Raw genomic sequence first — 25,339 nt, 5'->3', positions numbered from 1 at the left:
TTGTGTTAATTATAAGAGGTACGCCTATCAAATTTGTGGCAAATACTTGGAAATCGTTATTCTGATTTTCAAACTGTTGTGTTTTGGAAACACAGTTAAGTATACTTATAAGGCTACTACTCGGTATACCTATATATATGGAGTTAAAGTGTATATTTATTTTAAATCGGTATTTTGATTTTTCTGAAATCCGAGCGATTGAAAATTCTTACCCTGTTTGGTACCAGTTTTGATATATTGACCTAAACAGGATTTTTCATTACAGGTTTTATTTATGATTACATATAACAAAACTAGTAACTTTAAACGCATACATACAAACGTGCATAATAATGCATCAATAATAAATGGAAACGATACAACTCGCACTTTATCTTTCCGCAAGGGTTTTTTGGGGGGATAATATGTTGCAAAAATTTATTGTCAGAGTTTTATCGCCAATTCCTGCATTCCTCTTCTTCTATCAGTCTTTCCAGCTGGTTCGGCTTCTCGTGCGTGTTGTTGTCTTGTCCATGCGGGGAGCAGTTGTTTTAATTGTTCCTTGATTCAGTCCTTGATTTGATCCGTCCGTATGTTTTTGGTTATATAGGAGCTTTTACCTTTCGCGCTGATTTTATGTTTTGTAATTATGTATATTTCTAAGTGCTCATTTGTTATGTTTATTGTTTTTATATATTTTGTTTTAGGGTTTCGGGCCCGGTTTGTGTGTTTTTTGTGTTTGTAAAATTTTGTATGTTTTGGCTTTTTAAGTTTATGTTCTTGTCACCGCAGCTTTGTTCTTTTTTTGTTTTTTTTCGTACCACTGCACTTTGTTTTGTTTTATTTTATAATGACACTTTGTTTTCGTTTTTGTCACTTCATTGCACTTTTGTGTTTAGTTTGTTAACACTATTTTTGTTGTTTTTTTTGTTTTTTATTTAACTCGCACTTTTAATATGTGTACACATATGTTTGAAATAATTTGTGTATAGATTTGTTTGTATGTATATATATTTTTCTTTTCCTTGTACCACTGCACTGTATTGTATTTGTTTCTATAATGGTGAGTTAGTGTTTTATTTTTGTGTTTTCACAATTGTCACTTTTTGTCACCTCTTTTTATTTTTTGTGTTATGCCAGTAAATAAAAAGTTATGCATATACATACATATGTATATATGTATATTTGCGCGTCACTGAACTTTTTTCATATATTTATGTATCTGTTTGTTTTATTTCTGTTCTTTCACCGCACTCGTTTGGTTGTTTTTTGCTATATACACATGTTTATGTATGCATGTATGTATATTCCTGTGTTGTAATTTTTATTTGTTTGGATTTTTTCACGGCACTTTTATGTTTATATTTCACCTTTATTGTCGCACTTTGATTGGTTTCTGCTACCACAATTTTTGTTTATATTGATTTCTCTGTAGAAATCCGTAGGTGCCTTTCGTTAAGGCTCGAAGGACCATGTTTAAATGTATATTCGATACATTGGGGAGCACTCACCACTTAGTTAAATGAAATAAAAATGTCTGTTTAATTTTGTACACGTTGGGATTTTTAACAAGTTTATTTAAATTTATTGATTTTATTATACATATATGTATAAACTCATTAGAAACGATATCGACGGGCGAGGCGGCGACACTCCAATTCCGGGGACGATTTATCACTGCTTGTGATCGAGTGGACACGGATCGTGGTTGACTTCTTGTAACTGGAGGAGATTAGCGTGACGCGGCGCAGTGTCGAAGCGAATGTGTTGCTCGAAAGGTTTAAAAACGAATTGTGCCTCCTGTCCTGTTGTCCATTCTTTTTGTTGAGAGGGTACAGGTGTGGTGAGTTGTGTTGGTGTAGTGTGGTGATGTAAGTGGATGGCGCCATCGGTTGTGGTGTATTATGCTGTCTTGCTAGGGTGCGCCAGTTTTTCCCAGGGAGAGTGGGGGGATGCTTAACTCATTTAAACATAGCGATTTCTCTATCTGCCCATTTGTTGTACTATGGAAAGGAAGGGTTGTAAAAATTTCTGCTCCAAAATGATCCTTAAGAAGGGACTTTATTGCTTGTGAGTTCAGTGACTTTTCTATGCAGGTTACGAATTAAAATTCAGGTTAAAAAATTATGTTTATCACTGGAATAAATATATATATTAGGGTGTGTCATTCTGAGGCAACCTTTTTTTTCAACTGAAAAACAGGCTAAAAACTTTCGTAAATGAAAAAAAAAAGCCACTCAAAAGATGAGCTCTTAATAATAATATTAAGAGGTGCCTCTTTCCAATTTTCTATTTTCATTTAAATAACATGGAAAAAAATCATTCTTTTTGTGGTGGTTATTGTGCGGAGGTTATTATATGTGCACGCGATGGCTGCCAGTAAGGATGGTAAACTCGATTCCAATTCTACTCGGGAATCGAGTTTTCTCGTAAAATAATCGATTTTTCGAATGTCAAGAATCGATTTTTAATCGACTTCGACTACCGAAGATCGATTCCGAAAAATAACCACCACAAAAAAAATGATTTTTTTCCATGTTATTTATATGGAAAATAGAAAATTTGAAAGATGCACCTCTTATTATTAATATTAAGAGCTCATCTTTTGAGTGACTTTTTTCACATTTTCGAAAGTTTTTAGTATGTTTTTCAGTTGAAAAAAAAGGTTGTCTCAGAATGACACACCTTAATATATATGTAACATTTCCCCAGGACGGGATGGTATCGGAGTCTTCCCTAACTCTGATTTAGTTGGATGTCGTTCGTACTTGGCTTCTTTACAAATTTTGCAGTTGGCAGTAATTTCCTTTAATTTCTTCCGCATATTTGGAAAATAGTAGTCGTTCAATACCTGTGTAACGTACCCTCGGATAGAGCGATGTGCTCTACTATGTTCCATTACCAGTATTTCGTTTTGATCGTCTTCATTAAAAATATCATTAACTTCTCTCATTGTGTGACGGAATTTTTCTGGCGGGAATTTATCGTCGTGAATTTTGCCCAAAATAGGCAAACTGCAATGAATAGCGTTAACTACATCACAATTAACGCATTCACCAATCAATTCTAGTAGATCCCAAAAATTTCTTAAAATAATTTGATGCCTTATCGTGGACTTGAAAATAATTTTTGTCTTCTTGGTTGTGATATTTCCTTCTGCAAGAATTATCTGATTTCGAAATGAATTGACAGGGTTTTTCACTTTTGGAATAACTTCTGTTAGAGATTCTTCACTACGCATAGTAACAGATGAGGATTCCTGCTCTATTGCATTAATGTGCTGTCGTGACAATGCATCGGCAACAAGATTATCTTTAACGGGTTTATAATGAAATTGAGGTGAAAACTCTTCCACAAATGCTCGCCAGCATTTTATTTTCGTGTTTGGATTTTTATCCGAGACGGCGAAGGTCAAATGCTGATGATCGGTAAAAATATTCAGCCCTTTGACTCCGTGCAAATAGTTTCACAGATTCTGAAGTGCCCACACTATCGCTAAAAGCTCTATTTCATTGGTAGCATAATTCTCTTCTGCCGTCGATAACGTTCTGGAAATTATAGTTATCGGCCTTATGCCTTGAGATAGTACCGCCCCAATAGCGTGTGCTGAAGCGTCAGTTGTTAAGTCAAATGGTTTATTGTGATCAGAATATAGCAGAAGTACGTCCTCAGAAGATAAAAATCTTTTAAATTTTTTGAAAGCCATCAACGCATCGTTGTCCAACTCAATTCTTACATTTTTTGATTGATTCGTTCCCACATGACCATTTTCTCCCCTTAAGTATGTGAGAGGCTTTACAATGGAGGCATAGTCTTTAATAAATTTCCTATAGTAACCAGATAGCCCCGAAAATGCTCGTAAACCACAAAGAGTGTTAGGCATTTTATAATTCAGAATGTCATTGGCTTTATCAGGGCATGTTTTTATCACTTCCTTCGAAACAATAAACCCAAGGAATTCCACTTGCTCCCTAAGAAATTTTTTTTTTCATTGAAACTCGCATGTTGGCTTGGTAAAGTTTCGTTAAAATTCTTTCGATGTCTCTGTATTGCTCCTCTTCATTGCTTGAGAATATAATTACATACATCATCGTTACAGTCATAGTAAGATAATTTTCTCTAACCACCTTTGTAATGAAGGGTTCCCTTTTGTAAGTCTATTTTTGCGCCAACCTCTTTCAAGAAGTCAAACCCAATAATCCCGTCAAATGTTTTTTTGTTCGGAAATGAGGTAAAAAGGAGCCGTCTTTCCGAGCACGTTAAGCACCTTTCCTTAATCACGTCAGTACCGTGGATGGACCTAACTTTAAATGAGTTTTTTACATTCCTTATCCCTTTTAAATTTTCATTGAATTTAACAAAATTTTTTCCCGCTCCGTTATCGATCACCAATTTCATCGGCCGCCATGCCAGTGTCGTATCTACATAAGGCAGGAGCGACCTACGTCTGAAAAATTTACTTCTTCCAAAAATTCACATTGTGACTCGTTTTCCTTTAAAATTTTCAACTGAATCTTGGCTTAAGTGATTAACCCTTTGTATTTTCGAAATATTTTGCCTATCGCTCTCGCGAAGTCTTTTCATTGTTTCCCTTTCTTGAGGGTGTAGGTTATTATTATAGGCTGTCGGCCTTTGATTAAAGTTTTGGGATGTCATTCGGGTTCTCTGAGAATCCTGCTCAGCTCTCCACTTTGGATTATAATTTCCCCTTGCCTGTTGTGCGATAGAGTCGGATCAACCTCCTATGTCGCATCTACATGTTTGTTTATAATGAGTTGAGTGGTGTGGAGCAATTGCCCTTCCACCATTTTTACCCCTTGAGCTGAATTCTTTCTATATTCCATTCTTGCCTATATTTTTGAAGTGACTCTATCAGTGCTATATTCTATTCTTGCCTATATTTTTGGCAAAGTGACTCTATCAGTTCTTTTTTGTCCGTATTAAACATAATAGTTTTATTTATTATCAAGGCCAATTTCTTTTCGACCTCGCAGTAAAACTCGGCAATTGAAAGTTTCCCTTGCCTAAGAGTTGACATTTCCTGTTCAATCAAATAGACTGGTCGCTTGTCAGCATAAGTAAAGTCTAACCGCGTGATGATCGCATTAAAACTCAGCACGGTATTGAATGATGATAATACTTGGTTGGCCGAACCGACAATTTTATTTCTTACATATTATTGCTATTGCTTGGTAGTGTTTCAAACTGTTTTCGTAATTTTCAAACAACTTATAGGCAGTAAATGCAGCTTGCCTCCAACTAACGTATCGTGACCTTTCGCCACTGAATTCCGGCAGAGATTTAATTATTTCTAAAGATTCCTCACAACTAGCAGTCGGGTCTATAGTCACTGCTGCAAATCCCTCCACTTCTAATGACGTTTCTAAAGCCTTTAGTCATTCTGTCAGCTGTCTTATTGTCCTCTCGAAGGAGGCCCTAACCTTTTCCGCAGCTGCAGTGACGGCAGCTGTCACTATTACCCTCAAAGTCTCCTCATTCACTTTGATATCTCTTCTAAACTGACTACTTTTTAATCCTATACTATTTATTTTATTTTACTTAATTCTTTAGCGCACTTTTAAATGGCTATTTAAACACACTAAAACAATTTAGCCTATGGGCCACTTTGAAAATTTTGTTTATACTTTAGAAGATTTACTAACTTTTATCATTTATCATTTATTATTTTTTTATTTCTCTTTTCTTTATATTGATCAGTGAGTAATTACAGGATAATATTATAAATCATGCTGGCAATTGTCCTTGATATAGTGTCGCTAATCCTCCAGTAGTCCTGTAGTCCTCAGTATTCCTTGTTTTGGTTCTATCCGTGTTGGGCGCCAATTATTCCTCCAGTCCCATGGGCTGTTGTCCAAGAAATAAAATCACACTTAACACTTTCAGCACTATGTGCAGTTGTTCAGTAAATAAAATCATAGTTAATTTTTCCAACCAAATAATGATTCCCTATACTTGCCACAATTTCGGCATTTCTGCTATTACTGCACCTGATACATTTGTTATTGTTTAGCTACACCCTGCTGTTGTTGTTGTCGTTTAGACAACAGGTGAATCGCTGCTACCGCGCTGATATTGGAGTAGCGAAGAATTTGCTAGTTGATGAGAAAGTGCTGACGCGGACTATTCCCACGCTTACTGGCTGGCGTGGAGTAGTTCTAAGAACGCTACAGTGGGCTGACTAGCAGACTAATGTGTTAGTTTATATCAATCTGCACTGATTTCGTCCTTTTGTGATTGATGTACATGTTTTGTCGACAGACAACCCATCCTATTTTTCGTCTTGTTTTTTGCTCCATCGTCAGCGGCTTTAATTTTCCCGTCTTTATTTAGATCAGAGTCCGGTGTTATATTAGCAGTATTCTCACATTGTGTTTTTAACTCCAAAGTAATTGATATAAAATCCTTTGGGACGATGGACACGGTTGGATATATTTTATCAATTTGTGTATTGATAACTTTGGAAGAGCTAATTATATCTTCCTTGCTTATATAGACGCGATATTGTTTTTCCTTAACTTGGTTCTGCATTTTAGCAGCTTCGCAAGCTATACTTCTTGGCTGCTTTCCATAGTTTAGAAAATGTATTCCATTTTTGTGTTTTTTCGGCAATTGTGTTGGTTTGTACATTAACTGAACTTCTTCTTCCTTCTCATACGCTTCAGCATCATCTTCCACAATGTGGTCGATTACTTCAGCTTCGTCCTTATTTTCAAACGATTTTACCTGGACTTCATTTTCCCACATTTCTCCAAAATGTGAGCCTGCCGGAAGAGGTAAATGCCAAGGTACCAATTCAGTTGGTTTTACCTCAGTTATTAAAGGTTTATGAAGTTCTTCAAGTGATTCTTCTCCAACTTCATTTTCTTTTTTGTGATCCTCTGTTAAATCTGCTGTTTCTTCCTCAACAGAAGACAGATATGTATAAGTTAACATAAGCTGCCCTTTGTCAACAATAAAGTCCGCGCGTGGCCTGAGTCAGCGAATCCACATTCTCACGCTGGCAGCTAGCAGTTAACATAAGCAGCACTTTGTCAACAACAAAGTCCGCGCGTGGCCTGAGTCAACGAATTCACATTCCCACGCTGACGGATAAGGCACAGCGGTAAGGGCAAACTGCCAACGCTAGCGTCACTACTACTACTAACAACGAATTGCGGGACACAACAACTAAGACAAGGTGCAGGAACTTATTTAAGACATTAGCTTTAGAATGTAAGGGTCAGTTTGTAACAGAGAACTCATCAGACAGCATGATCTGATTATTAAAGTATAATAATAAAGAATTCGTAATTGGCGCCCAACTATATGGGAATAAAAAATAAAGTTCGATAAAAAATAGTAAAAACTATTCGGGACAAAAATTAAAGTTCTATAAAAAATAGTAAAAACTATTCGGAAATAAAAAGCTCGATAAACAATAGTAAAAAAACTATTCGGGAATAATTGTACGGACCCATCAAGGAGGAGACGTCACAAAAAAAGGAATCACGGACCAAATGGGATCGAAAAATTAAACAATAGAATTAAGATTCAAAAATATGTAAGTAGAGTGCAAAAATATAGTATGTTGAATTGCTCTAATAAAAAAAGTAGCTAAAAAAGAAAAGTTGTGTTAAATATAACTGTAAATCTTTGCACGAGTTTTTGAGAAATAAATTTTGCGCAGGCCAGCTTATTGGTATCGGTTTTACTTCAAGCTCATGAGTGATCAGGACCTGGACAAAATATTTGAGAGCCTTAACAAAATAGAAGTTAGCAAGAGACAGTGCAACAATAGGGATAGTACAGAAAATTGGTGGACAGAATATAGAGTGGCAGACAAAAGACAAGAAATGGCGCTGGAACGAGACCAATTAAGGGCATTAGTGGAAAGTGCAGTTTGTAGTGCACTTGCCAGTCAAAAAGAAAATTTCGAACAAAAGCTTGCAAGTATTAATCAACGACAAAATGACGTTAAAATCGACACACCGAACATAGAAACATATAGGGAAACAGAAATTGTACTCGGGATTAGATGTGAGGAGCCACTCGATATTGTAAAGCCCTTACCGGACTTCGACGGTAAGCAGGAGAATTATGTATCGTGGCGGCAGGCGGCACACACCGCCTACAAAGTTTTTGAAGGCTATGAGGGTAGCAGCAAACATTATCTGGCTGTTGCCATCATTAGGAATAAAGTTAAAGGCCCGGGCGACATGGTTCTGGCCTCATTTAAAACCGTTCTAAATTTTAAGGCATAATTAATCGACTCGATTTTAGTTATTCTAACAGGAGATGTCAACTCTACGCCAAGGAAGTTTGTCACTACTACAATATTACGACGAGGTAGAGAAAAAGTTAACCATTTTAACTAACAAAACTATAATGACTTACGAAAAATCAATTGCTGCATCACTACACGAAAAATACAGAATGAATGCATTACGCGTATTTATTTCAGGGACTAAGAAACACCTTAGTGATGTGTTCTTCTCAGCCCGGCCTAAAGATCTACCTTCGGCTCTAGCGTTAGCACAGGAGGTGGAATCTAAACATGACCGATACCAGTTCGCAAGCACATATGCCAGGAGCCTGGAAGATAAAGCCCAAAGGCTAAATATAGAGCAATCTAGGCAAAAAGGTACAAATAGTAGATATCAGACAAATGACACGTATCTTGCGAAAAATCCCCATTTTAACAGAACTCGGGACTTCAACGGCAGGACTCCGCCGAAACTAGAGCCAGTACAGCCAATGGACGTTGATACCTCGCAACGCTTAGAGAACCTACAGCACAACAGAAAAATAGTGGATACTCATCTCGATACCCTAATAATCAAAATCAAAACTACGAACAGACAGTGAAGAGACCAAGTAATGGTTCTGCAAAATTCACAGGACCAAAACAACAACGGGTTAACTACCTGCCAATCGTAAATTCTACTTCTAATCAAGAAGATACGACGTATCATGAGGTAGCAAACTCAGAGGCCTCATCAATCGAAGACGACCTTACTGAACCTAACCAGTTAAATTTTTTAGACAGGACTCCTTGCTACCGTTCATTGAAAGAACAATTGCAGGGAGAATACTAAAATTATTGAATGATACGGGGGCATCAAAGAACTATATAAGGCCTCTAAAAGTGCTTAAGCACATAGCACCTGTCGAAAATTCTTTCTTGGTAAAGTCAATCCATGGCTTCACTCACATTAAAGAAAAATGCACGGTAAACCTTTTCGACACAAACAATACCTTTTTTATGCTCCCGTCTCTTTCAACGTTCGACGGAATAGTAGGTCTGGATTTGCTAACGCAAACAAACGCAACAATAGATCTAAAATCAAAAAAAATAATAACTAATAATGGCTCAGAAGAAATAAAGTTTTTAAAGTGTGCAAATGTGAATTTCACACGAGTAGAGGACATAGAAGTCCCCGAGGTTGTAAGGAACAAATTTCAGAAAATGGTGAAAAATTTATTACGCGTTTTTTCTGATCCTAATGAGGCCCTACCATTTAACACAAATATTGTCGCCACTATTCGCACCGAAAGTGACGACCCGTTGTATTCTAAGCTATACCCTTATCCAATGGGTGTAGCGGAATTCGTGAATACTGAAATTCGTGATTTACTAAAAAATGGTATTATCCGACCGTCTAGGTCACCATACAACAACCCAACATGGGTTGTAGATAAAAAAGGAATGGACGAACAAGGCAATGTGAAGAAACATCTTGTAATAGACTTCAGAAAATTAAACGAAAAAACCATCGATGACAAATATCCCATCCCCAAAGTAGCCGTAATACTATCAAATCTAGGAAAGGCCAAGTATTTCACAACACTCGACCTAAAATCGGGCTTCCACCAAATAACTCTCGCAGAATCCGATAGGGAAAAGACCGCTTTCTCGGTAGACAACGGAAAATACGAATTCTGCAGGCTTTCCTTTGGTTTGAAGAATGCGCCCAGCATTTTTCAAAGAGCTATCGACGACGTATTGAGAGAACAAACAGGAAAGTCCTGTTACGTTTACGTCGATGACGTTATTATCTTTTTAGAAACCGAAGAAAAGCATGTCGAGCATATCGAGCGGGTGTTAAAGAGGTTACATGAAGCTAATATGAGAATTTCGCGCGAGAAATCACAATTTTTTTTAAGGAAAGCGTTGAATACTTAGGCTTTGTTGTGTCTAGGGGAGGCATTAAAACGAGCCGCAGCAAAGTAGATGCTATACATAACTACGAGAAACCCGCTACTCTTTTCAATGTCAGATCCTTTCTAGATTTCGCAAGCTACTATCGCTGCTTTATTAAGGACTTTGCGGCAATAGCAAAGCCTTTAACAGATATTTTGAAAGGAGAAAACGGCAAGGTTAGCGCCACACAATCGAAAACGATTAAAGTGGAATTAGACGAAAAACAATCACTTGCTTTTAACAAATTGAAGGAAGTCCTTACATCGGAGGATGTTATGTTACTCTACCCAGACTTCAGGAAGCCATTTGATCTAACGACAGACGCTTCATCTTTGGGTATAGGGGCAGTACTGTCACAAGACAATAGGCCAATCACCTTTATTTCAAGGACTTTGAAAGATCGTGAGCAAAACTTCGCTACTAACGAAGGCGAGTTACTTGCCATAGTCTGGGCCCTAAAAAGCCTTAGAATCTATCTTTATGGCATAAAAAATTTAAACATTTTTACAGACCATCAGCCACTTACGTTTTCGGTTTCAGACCGAAATCCAAATGCCAAAATTAAACGCTGGAAAGCGTTTATCGACGAGCACAACGCTAAAAATTTTACAAACCGGGCAAGGAAAATCATGTTGCTGACGCGCTATCACGACAGAACATCCACGCTCTAGAGGAGGATGCCCAATCAGATTTGGCTACAGTTTACAGAGAAATGTCACTATCCTATACGATAGAAGGAACTGAGATGAGGAGATAAAAATAGCTGTAAACCCAAATGTGGTAAATGCCATACATTGCGATCTACCAACATTGGCCAGCCTACAACATGAATTGGTAAGGAGTTTTCCGTCAACAAAGTTTTGGCACTGCAAAAACATGGTGTCTGATATTGTCAACAAAAACGAGCAGAGGGAGATTGTTGTTGCTGAGCACAATCGAGCTCACAGAGCAGCCCAGGAGAATATTAAACAAATCCTCTGCGATTACTATTTCCCAAAGATGACAAATTTGGCGAATGAAGTTGTCGCGAATTGTAGGATCTGTGGTAAGGCCAAATACGACAGACACCCACGTAAGCAGGAACATGGTGTAACTCCAATCCCCTCCTATACCGGGGAAATGTTGCACATTGATATCTTTTCGACAGATAACAGGTACTTTCTTACCTGTCTGGACAAATTCTCAAAATTTGCGGTGGTGCAGCCTATACCTTCTCGAACAATTGTGGATGTAAAGGTCCCAATCATTCAGTTAATGATTATATTTCCAAACACAAAAATAATTTATTGTGATAATGAAGCTTCTCTAAATTCTGAAACGATAACCACATTGTTGAAGAATAGTTTTGGTGTAGACATCGTAAACGCACCACCCCTTCATAGCACGTTGAACGGGCAGGTTGAACGCCTCCATAGTACACTTTTGGAGATAGCCAGATGTTTGAAACTGGACAGGAAAATTAACGAGACGACAGACCTCATATTAATGGCAACAACTGAATACAACCGAACGATTCACTCGGTGACCAATATGAAACCAGTCGAAATACTTCACGCCAACCCACTCAAACTGAGGAATGAGATAATCATGAAAATAATGAAGGCTCAACAAGCACAAATCGATAGGAATAACCCCTCCAGACAGAATAGAGTATTCGACGTGGGGGAAAGAGGATTGGTAAAGACTAACAGACGACTCGGAAATAAATTATCCCCTTTATATGTTGAGGAGAAAGTTGAAGCAGACTTGGGAACCACGGTTCTCATAAAAGGGAGGGTGGTCCACAAGGACAACCTAATGTAAGGGAAACTTCTTAGCATATTTTAGAATTCTTTAAATAGCATAGGGTAAATTATTTAAGCTTCTTTCACACTATCTTTCAGGATACTGATTGCGATACTCCTTATTCAAACGACGACGGCAAAATTGACCGACTACTCGACTTCCGTCTACATACCGATTCAGGATGGTGACGCGACGATTTGGGAGGAATTTGGTTATCTAAGGCATACAACTAATCTTTCAGTATACAAGGGAACAGTTGAGGAAACCAAAGGCTTAGCAACGCAATTCCCTCTATCCCAGTGGTTCCCAAACTTATTTTGTCTACCGCCCCCTTTGAGAATAAATATTTTTTTAGCGCCCCCATTTTTTCACCTATTTAAAAACCACAATAACTTCAAATTAATTATTTTGTCCTATATATGTATATTAACTGAGAATTCTAAACGAAACTTGTACTACATATAACCAGCAACTTGAAACCTAAGCGCAGTAGGTAACATACAACGGCGCATAGGTCTCAAGTTAACTCTTACGGGCTCCACCTGCCAATAAGAATGATTATTGAAACATAACTTTATAGTATTAAAACAGAGAATCTTTTATTAAAAATAAAACTAAACTAATCGATCCATATATAAAAACTAATGTGAAGGATGAATCTGATGCTGTTTAATAAGTTTGTTAATATCAGGTTCCAATGTACTCAGGAACAGTCGCAAGTCGCCACGTTCGGTAACAAGCACTAAATCCACGTTCACACAAATATGACGATGGTAATGCTGTCAAGAATCGTTGAACGATTGACCACAATCCAGGGTACAATTGCGAGATCGGTTTTTGTAGTCAAAATTTTTGGTAACCATTTTTGAACTTGATTTTTATTTCCTCGTTTGTTGTCAATTCTATAAGTTCTTCTTCCAGCTAAGGTGACATTGCTGTGTTGACATTTGAAAACGGATCCAACACCCACTCTGGTATTTCCAAGTTCAAAATGTCCTGGTATCGTTCGGTGAAGTCAATGTGGAGGTTTTCCAAATGTTGGCAGTAGGCAAACAATTCGTCGTTACTGCATGATACTGATAAATTCGGAAAATTGTGAAACTCACGCCTGCCCAAATTCTTTTTGTGTAGAAGCAGTTTGGCTGCGAAAGCAACAACGACGTTTTTTGTTTTAATTAAACTTGCAGTTGGAGATTCATGTCGTTGAACAATTTATACAGGTCTGTCATGTAAGCTATATCATTCTTTGATGTTATGAGCTTGTCTTGAAATTCTGTATCTTTAGTTTCCAAGAACTCTATAACAAAGTCAAACAGGTTGTAGAATTGAGTCAGAATTGCCTCTTGATAGCCAACGAACTTCAGTATGAAACAACAAACGATTGAAATCCTCGTCATATGTAACACAAAGTTGATGAAATAATCTATCATTCAAAGAGCTGTTGCGGATTTTATTGACTGCTTTGATGACATATTGCAGTGATTGAAATAGTGTATAAATGAGCATCCTCCCCCGTACATCCACACATACACCACACTATCACACCACATCCACTCAACTTCACAACACCGACACGCACCTGCACCATATTCACCTCACCAATCATCAGAGCTTACAACCCACATTCCACTATACACCAATCAACCACATCACACCAGCTGATTCCACACACAAAGGGAAGAAAAGGAACCAAAAGGAGAGCAGCAACTCTCTTCGCTTTCGATATTAGCAGCTACCAGTACACGTGTGCGAGCCATTTTGAACGACAGTTTTTTTCCATCCTCCATTTTCAACATTTTTCATATCAAGTCGACGTTACGCGTGTGCGTACATTTTTGAACGGCGTTTTGTCCATCCTCCAGTTTCAATACTTTCTCATCAAGCCGGAGTCACGCGTGTGCGAACCATTTTGAACGGCGTTTTTGTCCATCCTCCAGTTTCAATACTTTCTCATCAAGTCGGAGTTACGCGTGTGCGAACCATTTTGAACGGTGTTTTTTTCCATCCTCCAATTTCAACATTTTTCATATCAAGTCGGCGTTACGCGTGTGCGAACATTTTTGAACGGCGTTTTGTCCATCCTCCAGTTTCAACACCTTTTCATCAAGTCGGAGTTGCGCGTGTGCGAACATCTTTGAACGGCGTTTTTACCATCCTCCAGTTTCAACATTTTTTCATCCCGAATCGGAATTATCAACCGCTACCAGCATTTCTTTAAAAGTGAATTTTTCCTCATTGTTCATCCCGAGTCGGAATTATCAACCGCTACTCATTTTACAAAGCATTTTTTAAAATTGTATATAAGCAAAATACAACCGCAACATAAGTACCTATACTAGTGCACGCGTATGCACATTGGGAAAAAATATATATATATGTATGTAAAACAACAACAAAAAAAAGCAAAAAGTTTTTACAAATGAAAGTTCAGTGACACCGAGAATAAAATATATCAAAACGAAGTGGTACATAAATCTACATGCATACATGCGTACTTGTATGTGACGAAACAAAAAAGAGTGGTGAAAAAGTAACAGAAAAATAGTGCAGTTAAATAATATACATACATACTAAAGCTACATATCATATATGTATGCACAAAATAGTGATAATTAACAAATAAAACATGAACCAAAAGTTGGTGCAAACTAACACTAAATAAAATACGGGTGCGAACTTAAAAACAAATAATTAAAATACGGGCGCGAACTCATAATAAACAAATAAATAAAAAAGCCAAAATACAAATTAAACAAAAAAAATCAAGAACCATCAACGCAACAAAGCGGAACGCCGGGGTTTGGAAGGAATTCCCACCTAGAGAAGCTAGGAAAGGTAGCACACCACCTTTATATATATTCTCTACCCAAAGTCCCTGAGGAAAAACCGAGTGAGTGCATCAATTCCACTTTTGATTTCATTTATTATGTGTATATACATATGTATGTAGCACTGCACAAACGGTCAATATAAAAGAACCGAAAGGAATTAAACCCGTTTAATAAAAACGGTGTTTAAAAATTCTAAATTGGCGGCAAATTTAAGTACCGGTAGAAACCAATACGGTACATAATATATATGTATATATGTATCCACAGCGTATATACATATATATATATTTTAATAAATTTGACTAAATAAATTATTATTCCTTGCTTTTTTTTTTAAACTTACCTTCGTGTATACAATACACACAAACCACAAAGAAAAAAATAGCAAGAAGAATATAGCATAAAAGAGAATAAGTACAAACATACATACATATATACATATCCTCAAGCGGATTGAACATAAGGAACATAAAGGAAATTTATTTATACATATACATATATCTATATGTACGTATCCGTATAAATACGTACATACTTTCATACAAGTATATAAATATATACATACCCTAGCGTTTTAGCGCATATTTCCAAACGCGAATACATAAACGCGAATTATGTAGATTGCCGTATAATCTCAAACGTTTGTATATGTCGGAGCGCTAGTACAATTATTTTGTAGGTCAGTGTATATGCGTATGCCGGAGTGGCAATATTTTGTAAGTAAGTGTATGTGCCAGAGCGTCAGGCTCGGCGCAGGCGACGCATAGGCGGCATATATTGCGGTACTTTGTCTTGCAAATGCGCAAATAAGCATAGTAACAGGATAGAGATACTGTTACTGAGTGAGGTCCGATCTTATTCCGCGAACTAAGAAGGAACACAACTGTTATGGAACCGTTATGTGTTCTAAGTATGAAAGGAATGCGTGGTCATTGAGCGCGGGGCTCGCTCAAGTAGAGTTGAGTTGAGAAAGCGGCATTGAGACAATCGGAACTCACTGTGCTTCTTTAAAATAAACTTCTAGAAGTAAAGTGAAATAAAATAAAGTGAAGTGAAGTGAAGTGAAGTGAAGTGAATTAAAATAAAGGAGATGAATTCAAATGAGTCTCCTACATCAGAAGTGGGATCGGCTGAGCCTACAGTTCAAGATCCGGGCCAGATCCTCGCAGCTCTTGAAGCACAGAATCGAAATCTAATGGACATGATTAAGTCCATGCAGACTCCAATGCCGGTAGCAGACGCAAGGCCTGTCCACGTTGCTTTGCCGAAGTTTAATCCCGATTGTGCTGGAGCGGGCGGCTCTGCATGGTGTACAACGGTCGACCTGATATTTGCTGAAAATACTTTGGAAGGTGGCGCACTTGTGATAGCATTAAGCAAGGCGCTAGACGGCAGCGCATCACAATGGTTTTCCCAAATATGTTTCGCAGGGATAACCTGGACACAATTTAAAGAGCTATTTATTCAACGCTTTGTGGGAGTGGAGACAACTTCAGCGATTCTACTTAATATTTTGAATGGTCGTCCAAAATCTGGAGAGGGATTCGCAGAATACGGCAGTCAAATTGTTACATCACTCATGTCCAAGTGGAAAGCTAAGGACTTGGAAGAAATCGCTGTGTCGGTAGCATTGGGACACATGGCGCAAATCGACAATAGTTTGTTGCGATGGGTATATACGACCAACGTAAGAAGCCGCAATGAGCTACAACAACAACTGCAGCCCCTCGCTTTTAAGAAGCGTAATACGGAAGAAGATTCATACTCAACCGGCCCAGAGCGGAAGAAGTTTAAGTTTCAAGTGAAATGTCATCATTGTGGGAAAATTGGCCATAAAATTGCCGAATGCCGTAGTCGACTTGAAAGAGGACAGAATGCAAAAGGAAACAATCAGAACGGGAGCAGCTATGCTGGAGTGAAAGATCGGTCCAATATACGATGTTTCAAGTGTAACGAAATAGGACATTACGCTACTTCATGTCTTAAAATCCGGACCAGTGGGAACGAGAAGGTCTATGAGAAACGAGTGGACATTTGCACTGTGGCCCCGCCAAGGGGTATAATAAATTTATCAGGTGAGTCCGTTCCATTTTGTTTTGACTCCGGCGCTGAATGTTCATTGGTCAAGGAAAGTGTTGCAGATAAATTTAAGGGAAAGCGAATTAACAGTATTGGAAAATTAAATGGTATAAGTAACGACTCCATCTGTAGTACATTGCAAATACTTACTAATATAAATATTGAACAGTATTGCCTAGAGACTTTATTACACGTTGTAATGGATAAATATTTGATATACGACGTATTGATAGGCCGCGAAATTTTAAGTCAGGGCTTTAGTGTAACAATAGATGCTGAAAAGTTCAGTATTTACAAAACAAAAAGAGTTGATGTCGTAACTTTTACGAATTATGAAAATGTTGTAGATTCCTATGACAACCTGAGTAAGTAAGATAAAACGGTTTTAAAAGGCATTCTGAAACGATATTCTGATTGGTTTATAGAAGGAATACCACAGACTCGTGTAACAACAGGGCATTTGGAAATTAGGTTAATAGATCCACAAAAAACAGTTCAGCGTCGGCCATATAGACTTAGCGAAGATGAGAAAAAGCATGTACGTTATAAGGTAGATGAGCTCCTGAAATCTAATATTATTCGTCCCAGTTGCTCACCTTTCGCTAGTCCGATGATGCTCGTAAAAAAGAAAAATGGTAGTGATCGACTTTGTGTAGATTACCGTGCTTTGAATGAGAACACAGTTGCAGACAAATACCCATTGCCTCTAATTTCTGACCAGATCGCTAGGTTACGTGGGGCAAGCTATTTCTCATGTCTCGATATGGCTAGCGGCTTCTACCAAATACTGGTACATCCAGATTCAATTGAGCGTACCGCTTTCGTTACGACCGAAGGTCAATATGAATTTCTGACTATGCCTTTTGGCTTAAAAAATGCTCCGTCTGTGTTTCAGCGCGCTATAATCAAGGCATTGGGTAATATTGCATATACTTATGCCATCGTGTACATCGATGATGTTTTGATTGTGGCCGAAACGAAAGATGAAGCTTTAGACAGATTGCAGATTGTGCTGGAAATTTTGAGCAAAGCCGGATTTTCATTCAATATAACAAAATGTTCCTTTCTTAAAACTAGGATAGAATATCTAGGATTTGAAGTGAGCAATAGACAAATTCGACCTAATCCACGTAAAATTCAAGCGTTGACAGAATTGCTACCTCCAAAACGGTAACGCAATTGAGACAATTTATAGGGCTAGCTTCTTATTTTCGGCAGTTTGTGCCAAAATTTTCAGAGACTTTAAAACCTTTGTATTCACTCACTTCAAAGAAAAATTCCGATTTTGTTTGGTTGTTAGAGCATGAAAGAATACGCTCAAAGATAATATCTGTTTTAACACAGGAGCTGGTGCTAACTATATTCGACCCTCAACATTCGATAGAACTGCATACAGATGCCAGCTCAATTGGTTATGGGGCAATATTGCTACATAGAGTAGACAAAAAGCCACATGTTGTTGAATATTTTAGCAAATGCACATCACCTGCAGAATCAAAATACCACTCGTATGAGCTTGAGACTTTGGCAGTCGTCAATGCCATTAAACATTTTCGTCATTATTTACAAGGACGTAAATTTGTAGTATTTACCGATTGCAATTTGTTAGGAGCTGGTCGTACAAAATCGGACCTACAATCGTTTGTTTTTGATATCCAATACACAAAAGGAGAACGAATGGCACATGTAGATTTTTTTATCAAGGAATCCGCTGACTAAAGAAAATTCTACAAAAATTAGTTGAAACACGGGTTGAATTAACTGAGCTAACTGATAATTGGCTAGTTTCTAAACAACAGCGTGATCCTGAGGTAGCGGAGATATTAGCTAAGTTGAAAAATAACGAATTGCCAGAAAATTTAGATAAAACCTATGAATTGAGAAAAAGAGTTTTATATAGAAAAATTCAAAGAAATGGTAAAACCAAATGTTTGCCTGTAATCCCTAGGGCATTTAGATGGGCAGTAATTAATCACGCCCACGAATCTATTATGCATTTAGGTTGGGAGAAAACGTTGGATAAAGTCTATGGATTTTATTGGTTCCAAAATATGTCCAAGTACGTTCGTAGGTTTGTCGAAAATTGTATCACCTGTAAATTAGCTAAGCCACCAGTTGGTAAAATACAGGCTGAATTACATCCAATTCCTAAGGTAGACATTCCGTGGCACACAGTGCACATAGACATAACGGGAAAAATGAGTGGAAAAAACGACTTAAAGGAGTACGTAATTGTTTTAGTGGATGCGTTCACAAAATTTGTTTATTTTCATCATACCTTAAACATAGACACTGAAAGTTCTATCAAAGCCGTTAAAGCCGTGGTGTGTTTGTTTGGTGTGCCTAGCCGAATTATAGCGGATCAGGGCCGTAATTTTGCAAGCTCAGGATTCCGTAAATTTTGTTCTTCCCAAAAAATTGAGCTACACTTAATTGCTACAGGTGCGAGTAGGGCAAACAGCCAGGTAGAATGAATTATGAGCACGCTTAAGAATATGTTGACCGCCGTCGAAACCAGTCAGAGGTCGTGGCAAGATGCTTTAACCGAAGTACAGTTGGCAATGAATTGTACAGCCAATCGAGTAACAAAGGTCAGTCCATTAGAAATACTATTTGGGAGGGAAGCTAGACCTTTTGGCCTATTGCCAATAGTCGAAGAAGAGGATAATTTAATTAATAGAGAATCCTTAAGAAAACAAGCTAAGGAAAATATGGAAGCTAATGCCCGTTACGACAAACGTAGGTTTGATAAGGATAAGGCAAAAATAATAAAATATAACACGAGAGACCATGTTTTGCTAAAAAACGAAGAGCGTCATCAAACCAAGCTTGATCCAAAATTTAAAGGTCCGTTTAAAATAATTGAACTACTAGATGGGGATAGGTATGTTTTAAAATCTTTAACAAGCAATAGAACTTATAAGTATGCGCATGAATTTTTGAGAGCATTGCCAAATAGACAGATGAGTAAAGAGGTTGATGAGGATTTGGACGACTCAAGAGGAGATCCGTCTGGTTCCCAAGTGGGAAATAAAGATAAGAATGGCACAGTAAGTGCTTTGGAATCCCAAGAGGGGATAAAATGACCGCACCATAGCAGATGGACCTGTTATGGCGGGGGTCGGTAATTGCGTGTAAAAGGAAGTACACCAGTTGATTAAGCTAATTACTTAAGTATGAATTGTTAAGTATGGTTAAGAAGAATATGTAATGAAAAGAATTTGTGAAATGTTATCCAGAAACCAATTTGCTTATTTTTGTCTAAATGCCTCAAAATTTATGTAAAGAAAAGCTAATGAAATGTTTGTAAACAATAAAAATAAATAAAAGCTGACGCGTTTCGATATTTTGATTTAAAGTCAGCACACGAGGACGTGTGATTTGTCAGGAAGGCCGTGTCGGAGCGCTAGTAAAATTATTTTGTAGGTCAGTGTATATGCGTATGCCGGAGTGGCAATATTTTGTAAGTAAGTGTGCCAGAGCGTCAGGCACGGCGCAGGCGACGCATAGGCGGCATATATTGCGGTACGCTGTCTTGCAAATGCGCAAATAAGCATAGTAACAGGATAGAGATACTGTTACTGAGTGAGGTCCGATCGTATTCCGCGAACTAAGAAGGAACACAACTATTATGGAACCGTTATGTGTTTTAAGTATGAAAGGAATGCGTGGTCATTGAGCGCTGTGCTCGCTCAAGTAGAGTTCAGTTGAGAAAGCGGCATTGAGACGATCGGAACTCACTGTGCTTCTTTAAAATAAACTTCTAGAAGTAAAGTGAAATAAAGTAAAATAAAGTAAAGTGAAGTGAAGTGAAGTGAAGTGAAGTGAAGTAAAATAAAGGAGATGAATTCAAATGAGTCTCCTACATATACCTATAAACATAGGATACAACACAAAATAAGAATATACGAGTTCATAAACGGTGCGGTGAACCAAAACAACCTTGGGTAAACAAAGTAAATATTTTACATGCAAATTACCTTTGTACATACATACATATATTGAAAGTCCAATTTGGCGAATTCCTAGCATTTATCTTGTTCCTTGTCACACAAGAACAAGCATATTTGCACATATTTTATTTAACGCATACTATATGCACATAAAATCAACACGTATGTACAAAGGATATTGACCTAGTTTCATAAATCCGTAAAAAACAAAAAAAAAAAAAAAATAAAAAAAAGGGTTCGACAAACGAGATAAATACAAGCGATAAACGCATTATTATATTCTTTTACGGAAGTAAAAGCTCTTATTTTTTGAAAAGAGCGTTCGGTAACATATATATTTTACTCATCCAATTTTACGGAAATAACAACTCTTATTGATTAAAAAGAGTTTTCGGTAATATCTCTATTAAAAGAAATTTTCTGAATGACCACTGATTCAAAAGAATCTAAAGCAGAATTCTTAAGAATTGCAAAAATGAATACTGATGACAAAAAAAAGCAAAAAAAGGGGGAGAGACGTTTCTTAAATAAAATTCATTTCGGAAAGTGACAGCTTGATTAAATACTGCACTCGATTTGCATCTTCACCGATTCAGGACAACTCTGAATCGGTACTAGAAATAAAAAATAAATCTATTAACAATTTTTGGACACGCAAAATTGCTTAGACCGCTATGAAGACACAAAAGCAATGATCTCAAATCAATTAAAACTTATGAAGGCAATTGCACCTACTCCCCACAGTAGAGTAGAGTTACCACAATTGCAAGCCCAAGAGGCAAGTTCAGGCATTCTTCTCAATGTGCCAGCGTGTGATACGGAAATATTTCATGGAGGTTATGAACAATGGCCGTCCTTCCGGGACATGTTTACAGCCGTGTACATAAACCATCCAAAATTATCACAAGCGCAAACATTTTATCACCTCCGATACAAAACTAAAGGTCAAGCAGGCGTAATAATCAAGCAGTTCGCATTGAATGACGATAATTTTAATTTAGCTTGGGAAGCTTTAAGACAAAGATATGAAAATGAGAGAATATCAGTTGACAAGCAAGTAACGATACTTATGAACTTGCCTAAAATTCAAAGAGAAACCAGTGAAGAATTCATCAAACTAGAATCCACTGTTTCAAATTGTTTGTCGGTTCTATCGACACAAAATATTCCCACTCACAATTGGGATCCTATTCTGGTAAACATATGTCCCGCCTCATTACTTTTGTGGTAGCAATCGCTCTCATCAAGAAGAAAATGCCCAACGTGGCAGCAGCTGAAAGATTTCTTAACTACCCAATACGAAATTGCGGAAAGGGTAGACAAAAAAGTAGTCAGAACAAAAACGTTCAACAAGACTTAAGTCGAAGCTTCGATAGACCCCAAGCCGGAAGCAACAATCATTTAAACAGAAGCTTTTTCCAAACACAATCGTTCACGTCTGAACAAAATAAATTCACGTCATGCGAACTATGTTCTGGAGGGCATAAGTTAAAAGCTAGCGAGAAATTTAAAAAAATGAATGTCAATGAAAGGAACAACTTTGTCTGGTCAAAAAGATTCTGTACAAACTGCTTGTCCCACTCACACAATCTTAATACTTGCGAAAGCAAATTTAATTGCGTATATTGCCACAAAAGGCATCATTCTATGTTACATCTCAATAACTTTCCCAACACATCTCATAGCAGCGCTTTTTCAAAAAAAACCACGGGTTTAGTTGCAACAGCAACTCCCGAAACAAAAACTCCAGCAATTTGCCAAGAGACACCATGTTGTTCAAAGGCATTAAAAACTCAAACGCTACACAGCGAAAATCATAGTAGAGTACTACTACCCACAGCAGTTGTCTCCATCGAACATCGAGGAGAACTGTTCAAACAAAGAGCCCTAATAGACCAAGGATCGCAACGATCATTCATAGCGTCTAGGGCACAAAATAGGCTAAAACTGCCAACAAAACATGCCAACTATGAAATTACGGGAATAGGCGGACGAGTAGTACAAAACTCAAGTAAAATTTGCCCCATTACCCTAATTTCCCCCAAAGCGGATAAGCGCATTCAAGCAAATGCTATTGTCTTACCGCAACTAACAAACATGCTTCCAAGCTATCAAATAAATAGCGAGCATTGGGATAAAATTTCACACCTGACGTTAGCAGATCCCAACTGCAACACACCAGCTCAAATAGACATCCTAATAGGCAGCGACCTTATACCGCAAATCATATTAGAAGGGGTTGAAAAAATTTCGAAAACACTTCTGGCGCAAAATACCATTTTCGGATGGGTCCTAAGTGGACTAGTTGCGGAACCAGTCACAGCAATGACAACTCAAGTTCAGGAAATCTTAAACGAGTACTTCAATTCACAATTGAGAAACTTTTGGGAGTTAGAAGAACTACCCCCATTTCAATTACAACTCCTGAAGATCAGTATTGTGAAGAGTTTTACAAAGCCACAACTACTCGATCAGGTAATGGCCGGTATGTCGTACGACTACCACTAAAACAACAATTTCCAGACACACTCTCCTTAGATCACTCTCGCACCTCTGCAATACAGCAGTTTCTAAGTATGGAAAAAAACCTACTTAGAAAAGGTGACCTCCATTTAGATCACATGGAGGAAGTAAGCCCATGTGAAAAAACCATAAAAGGCAAATATTATTCATTCTACTTGCCACATCATGCAGTAGTAAAGCCTGAGAAAAAAACAACAAAAGTTCGAGTTGTCTTCAATGCCTCACGATCCACTAGCTCGGGTAATTCCCTAAATGATATTCTATTTACGGGACCCTCGCTCCAACCAGATTTAATGCTCCTCATATTGAACCGGCGTATGTACAAATACGTATTCAATGGGGATGTCGAAAAAATGTACCGACAAATGCTCGTACATAAAGATGATCAAGATTTTCAGCGGATTATTTTCCGAAAATCTACCAATAGTCCACTGCTTGACTTTAAACTGAAAACAGTTACCTTTGGCGTCAACTGTGCCCCATATCTAGCCACTCGTACACTACACGAACTGGCAGAGGACACAAAGCCAGAATTTCCACTAGCAACACAAGTCTTAAAAACGCAAACGTATGCAGAAGACATCCTGTCTGGAAGCCACAGTTTTCCGCAAGCATAAGAGACCTTATCACAGGTAACAAATGCCCTCAATACCGCAGGGTTTCCTTTAAAAAAGATTACAGCCAATCACCCCAATATTTTAAAAAATATTCTTAAAGACCATTTGTTGGATACTAATTTCCTTATATTTGAAAAGGAAAGTACAACAAAAACACTAGGCATCCAATGGAATGCGATATCGGACCAGTTTTCACGACTGAGTCCATATCCGCATTATCCGCTGTTACAAAACGCCAAATCCTCTCCTCGGTGGCAAAACTTTTTGACCCCGCAGGATGGCTTTCGCCAATTATGATACAAGCGAAAATCCTAATCCAACAATTATGACGGATAGACGGAACCGACTGGGACGAACAAGTGAAACCTTTTCACTTAGAAAAATGGTCTCAGTTCGCTAATAATTTGAACGACATCTCGACGATACAAATTCCACGCTGGGTAAACTATTCTCCCGAATACAAAGCGGAACAACACGGCTTCTGCGACGTCTCTGAAAAGTCATATTGTGCCACTATATATGTGCGTACACAAAGCGATTTCGCAACTTAAACATGGCGAAATACAGATTATATTTATGGTCCGACTCCGAGATAGTTCTAGCCTGGTTAGAAAAACCACCACATGCGTGGAAAAATTATATTTCTAACAGAGCGTCTCAAATGCTCGACCTAGTAGGATCAGCCACTTGGCGACACGTAGCCAGTGATGACAATCCTGCTGATCTAGGTACAAGAGGATGCAAACCTCTGCATCTCGCCAAATCTATCCTCTGGTGGAATGGCCTCCGATGGTTAACAGAATCTCCCGATTCTTGGCCACAATCGCCCATGCGCAACATACTTGCCCCAGAAAGTCGAAAAATCGACACTTATCATACAACACTGGATGATACCGACATCCTTGAACAATTTTCATCGTTCCCCCGAGCCCTCCGAGTAGTTGCCTATATGCTCAAGTTTTTAGAGCGGCTCAAACGTAAAGTTAAAGGAGCAACTTATCTCCATTGCGATAAATTGACGCACCAAGACTCACAAAAAGCAAAAGTCGCTCTTATCGCATCAACCCAAACGCGCTACTTCAGCCGCGATATAGCCTTACTAAGAGAATCGAAGCCTATTGATAAAAAGAGCTCACTCTTAGTTCTAGACCCATTTCTAGACACGAAGGGTCGTGCGAATGGTCGACTTGCAAATTCAAGCCTAAAGTATAATGAACGCCACCCTGTAATCATACCAGAGAGGTGTCCGTTCGCCACTTTATTTATTAGATATATCCACATACTAATAGTCCACGCCGAACATCGCCTCATGCAACATATGGTCCGCCAAGAGCTGTACATACCACGACAGAAGCCCCAAATTATGAGGTG

At 38.0% G+C, this 25,339-nt stretch overlaps 1 protein-coding gene across 1 annotated transcript in view; it reads left to right on the top strand.

The window, feature by feature from the left end:
* LOC120779885 overlaps positions 1 to 24,909 on the top strand; it is a 73,483-nt gene extending 48,574 nt beyond the window's left edge. Inside the window, exons 3-4 of the mRNA XM_040112237.1 lie at positions 24,522 to 24,665; positions 24,820 to 24,909. Coding sequence (XP_039968171.1) covers positions 24,522 to 24,665; positions 24,820 to 24,909 — 234 coding nt within the window. The remainder of the gene's footprint in view (positions 1 to 24,521; positions 24,666 to 24,819) is intronic.
* The last annotated feature ends 430 nt before the right edge of the window (positions 24,910 to 25,339 follow it).

This window comes from Bactrocera tryoni, unplaced genomic scaffold (genome assembly GCF_016617805.1).
Source record: "Bactrocera tryoni isolate S06 unplaced genomic scaffold, CSIRO_BtryS06_freeze2 scaffold_11, whole genome shotgun sequence".
Taxonomy (NCBI): domain Eukaryota; kingdom Metazoa; phylum Arthropoda; class Insecta; order Diptera; family Tephritidae; genus Bactrocera; species Bactrocera tryoni.
The sequence above is the reverse complement of the archived record's forward strand: the minus strand, read 5'-3'. Positions and strand labels throughout refer to the sequence as shown.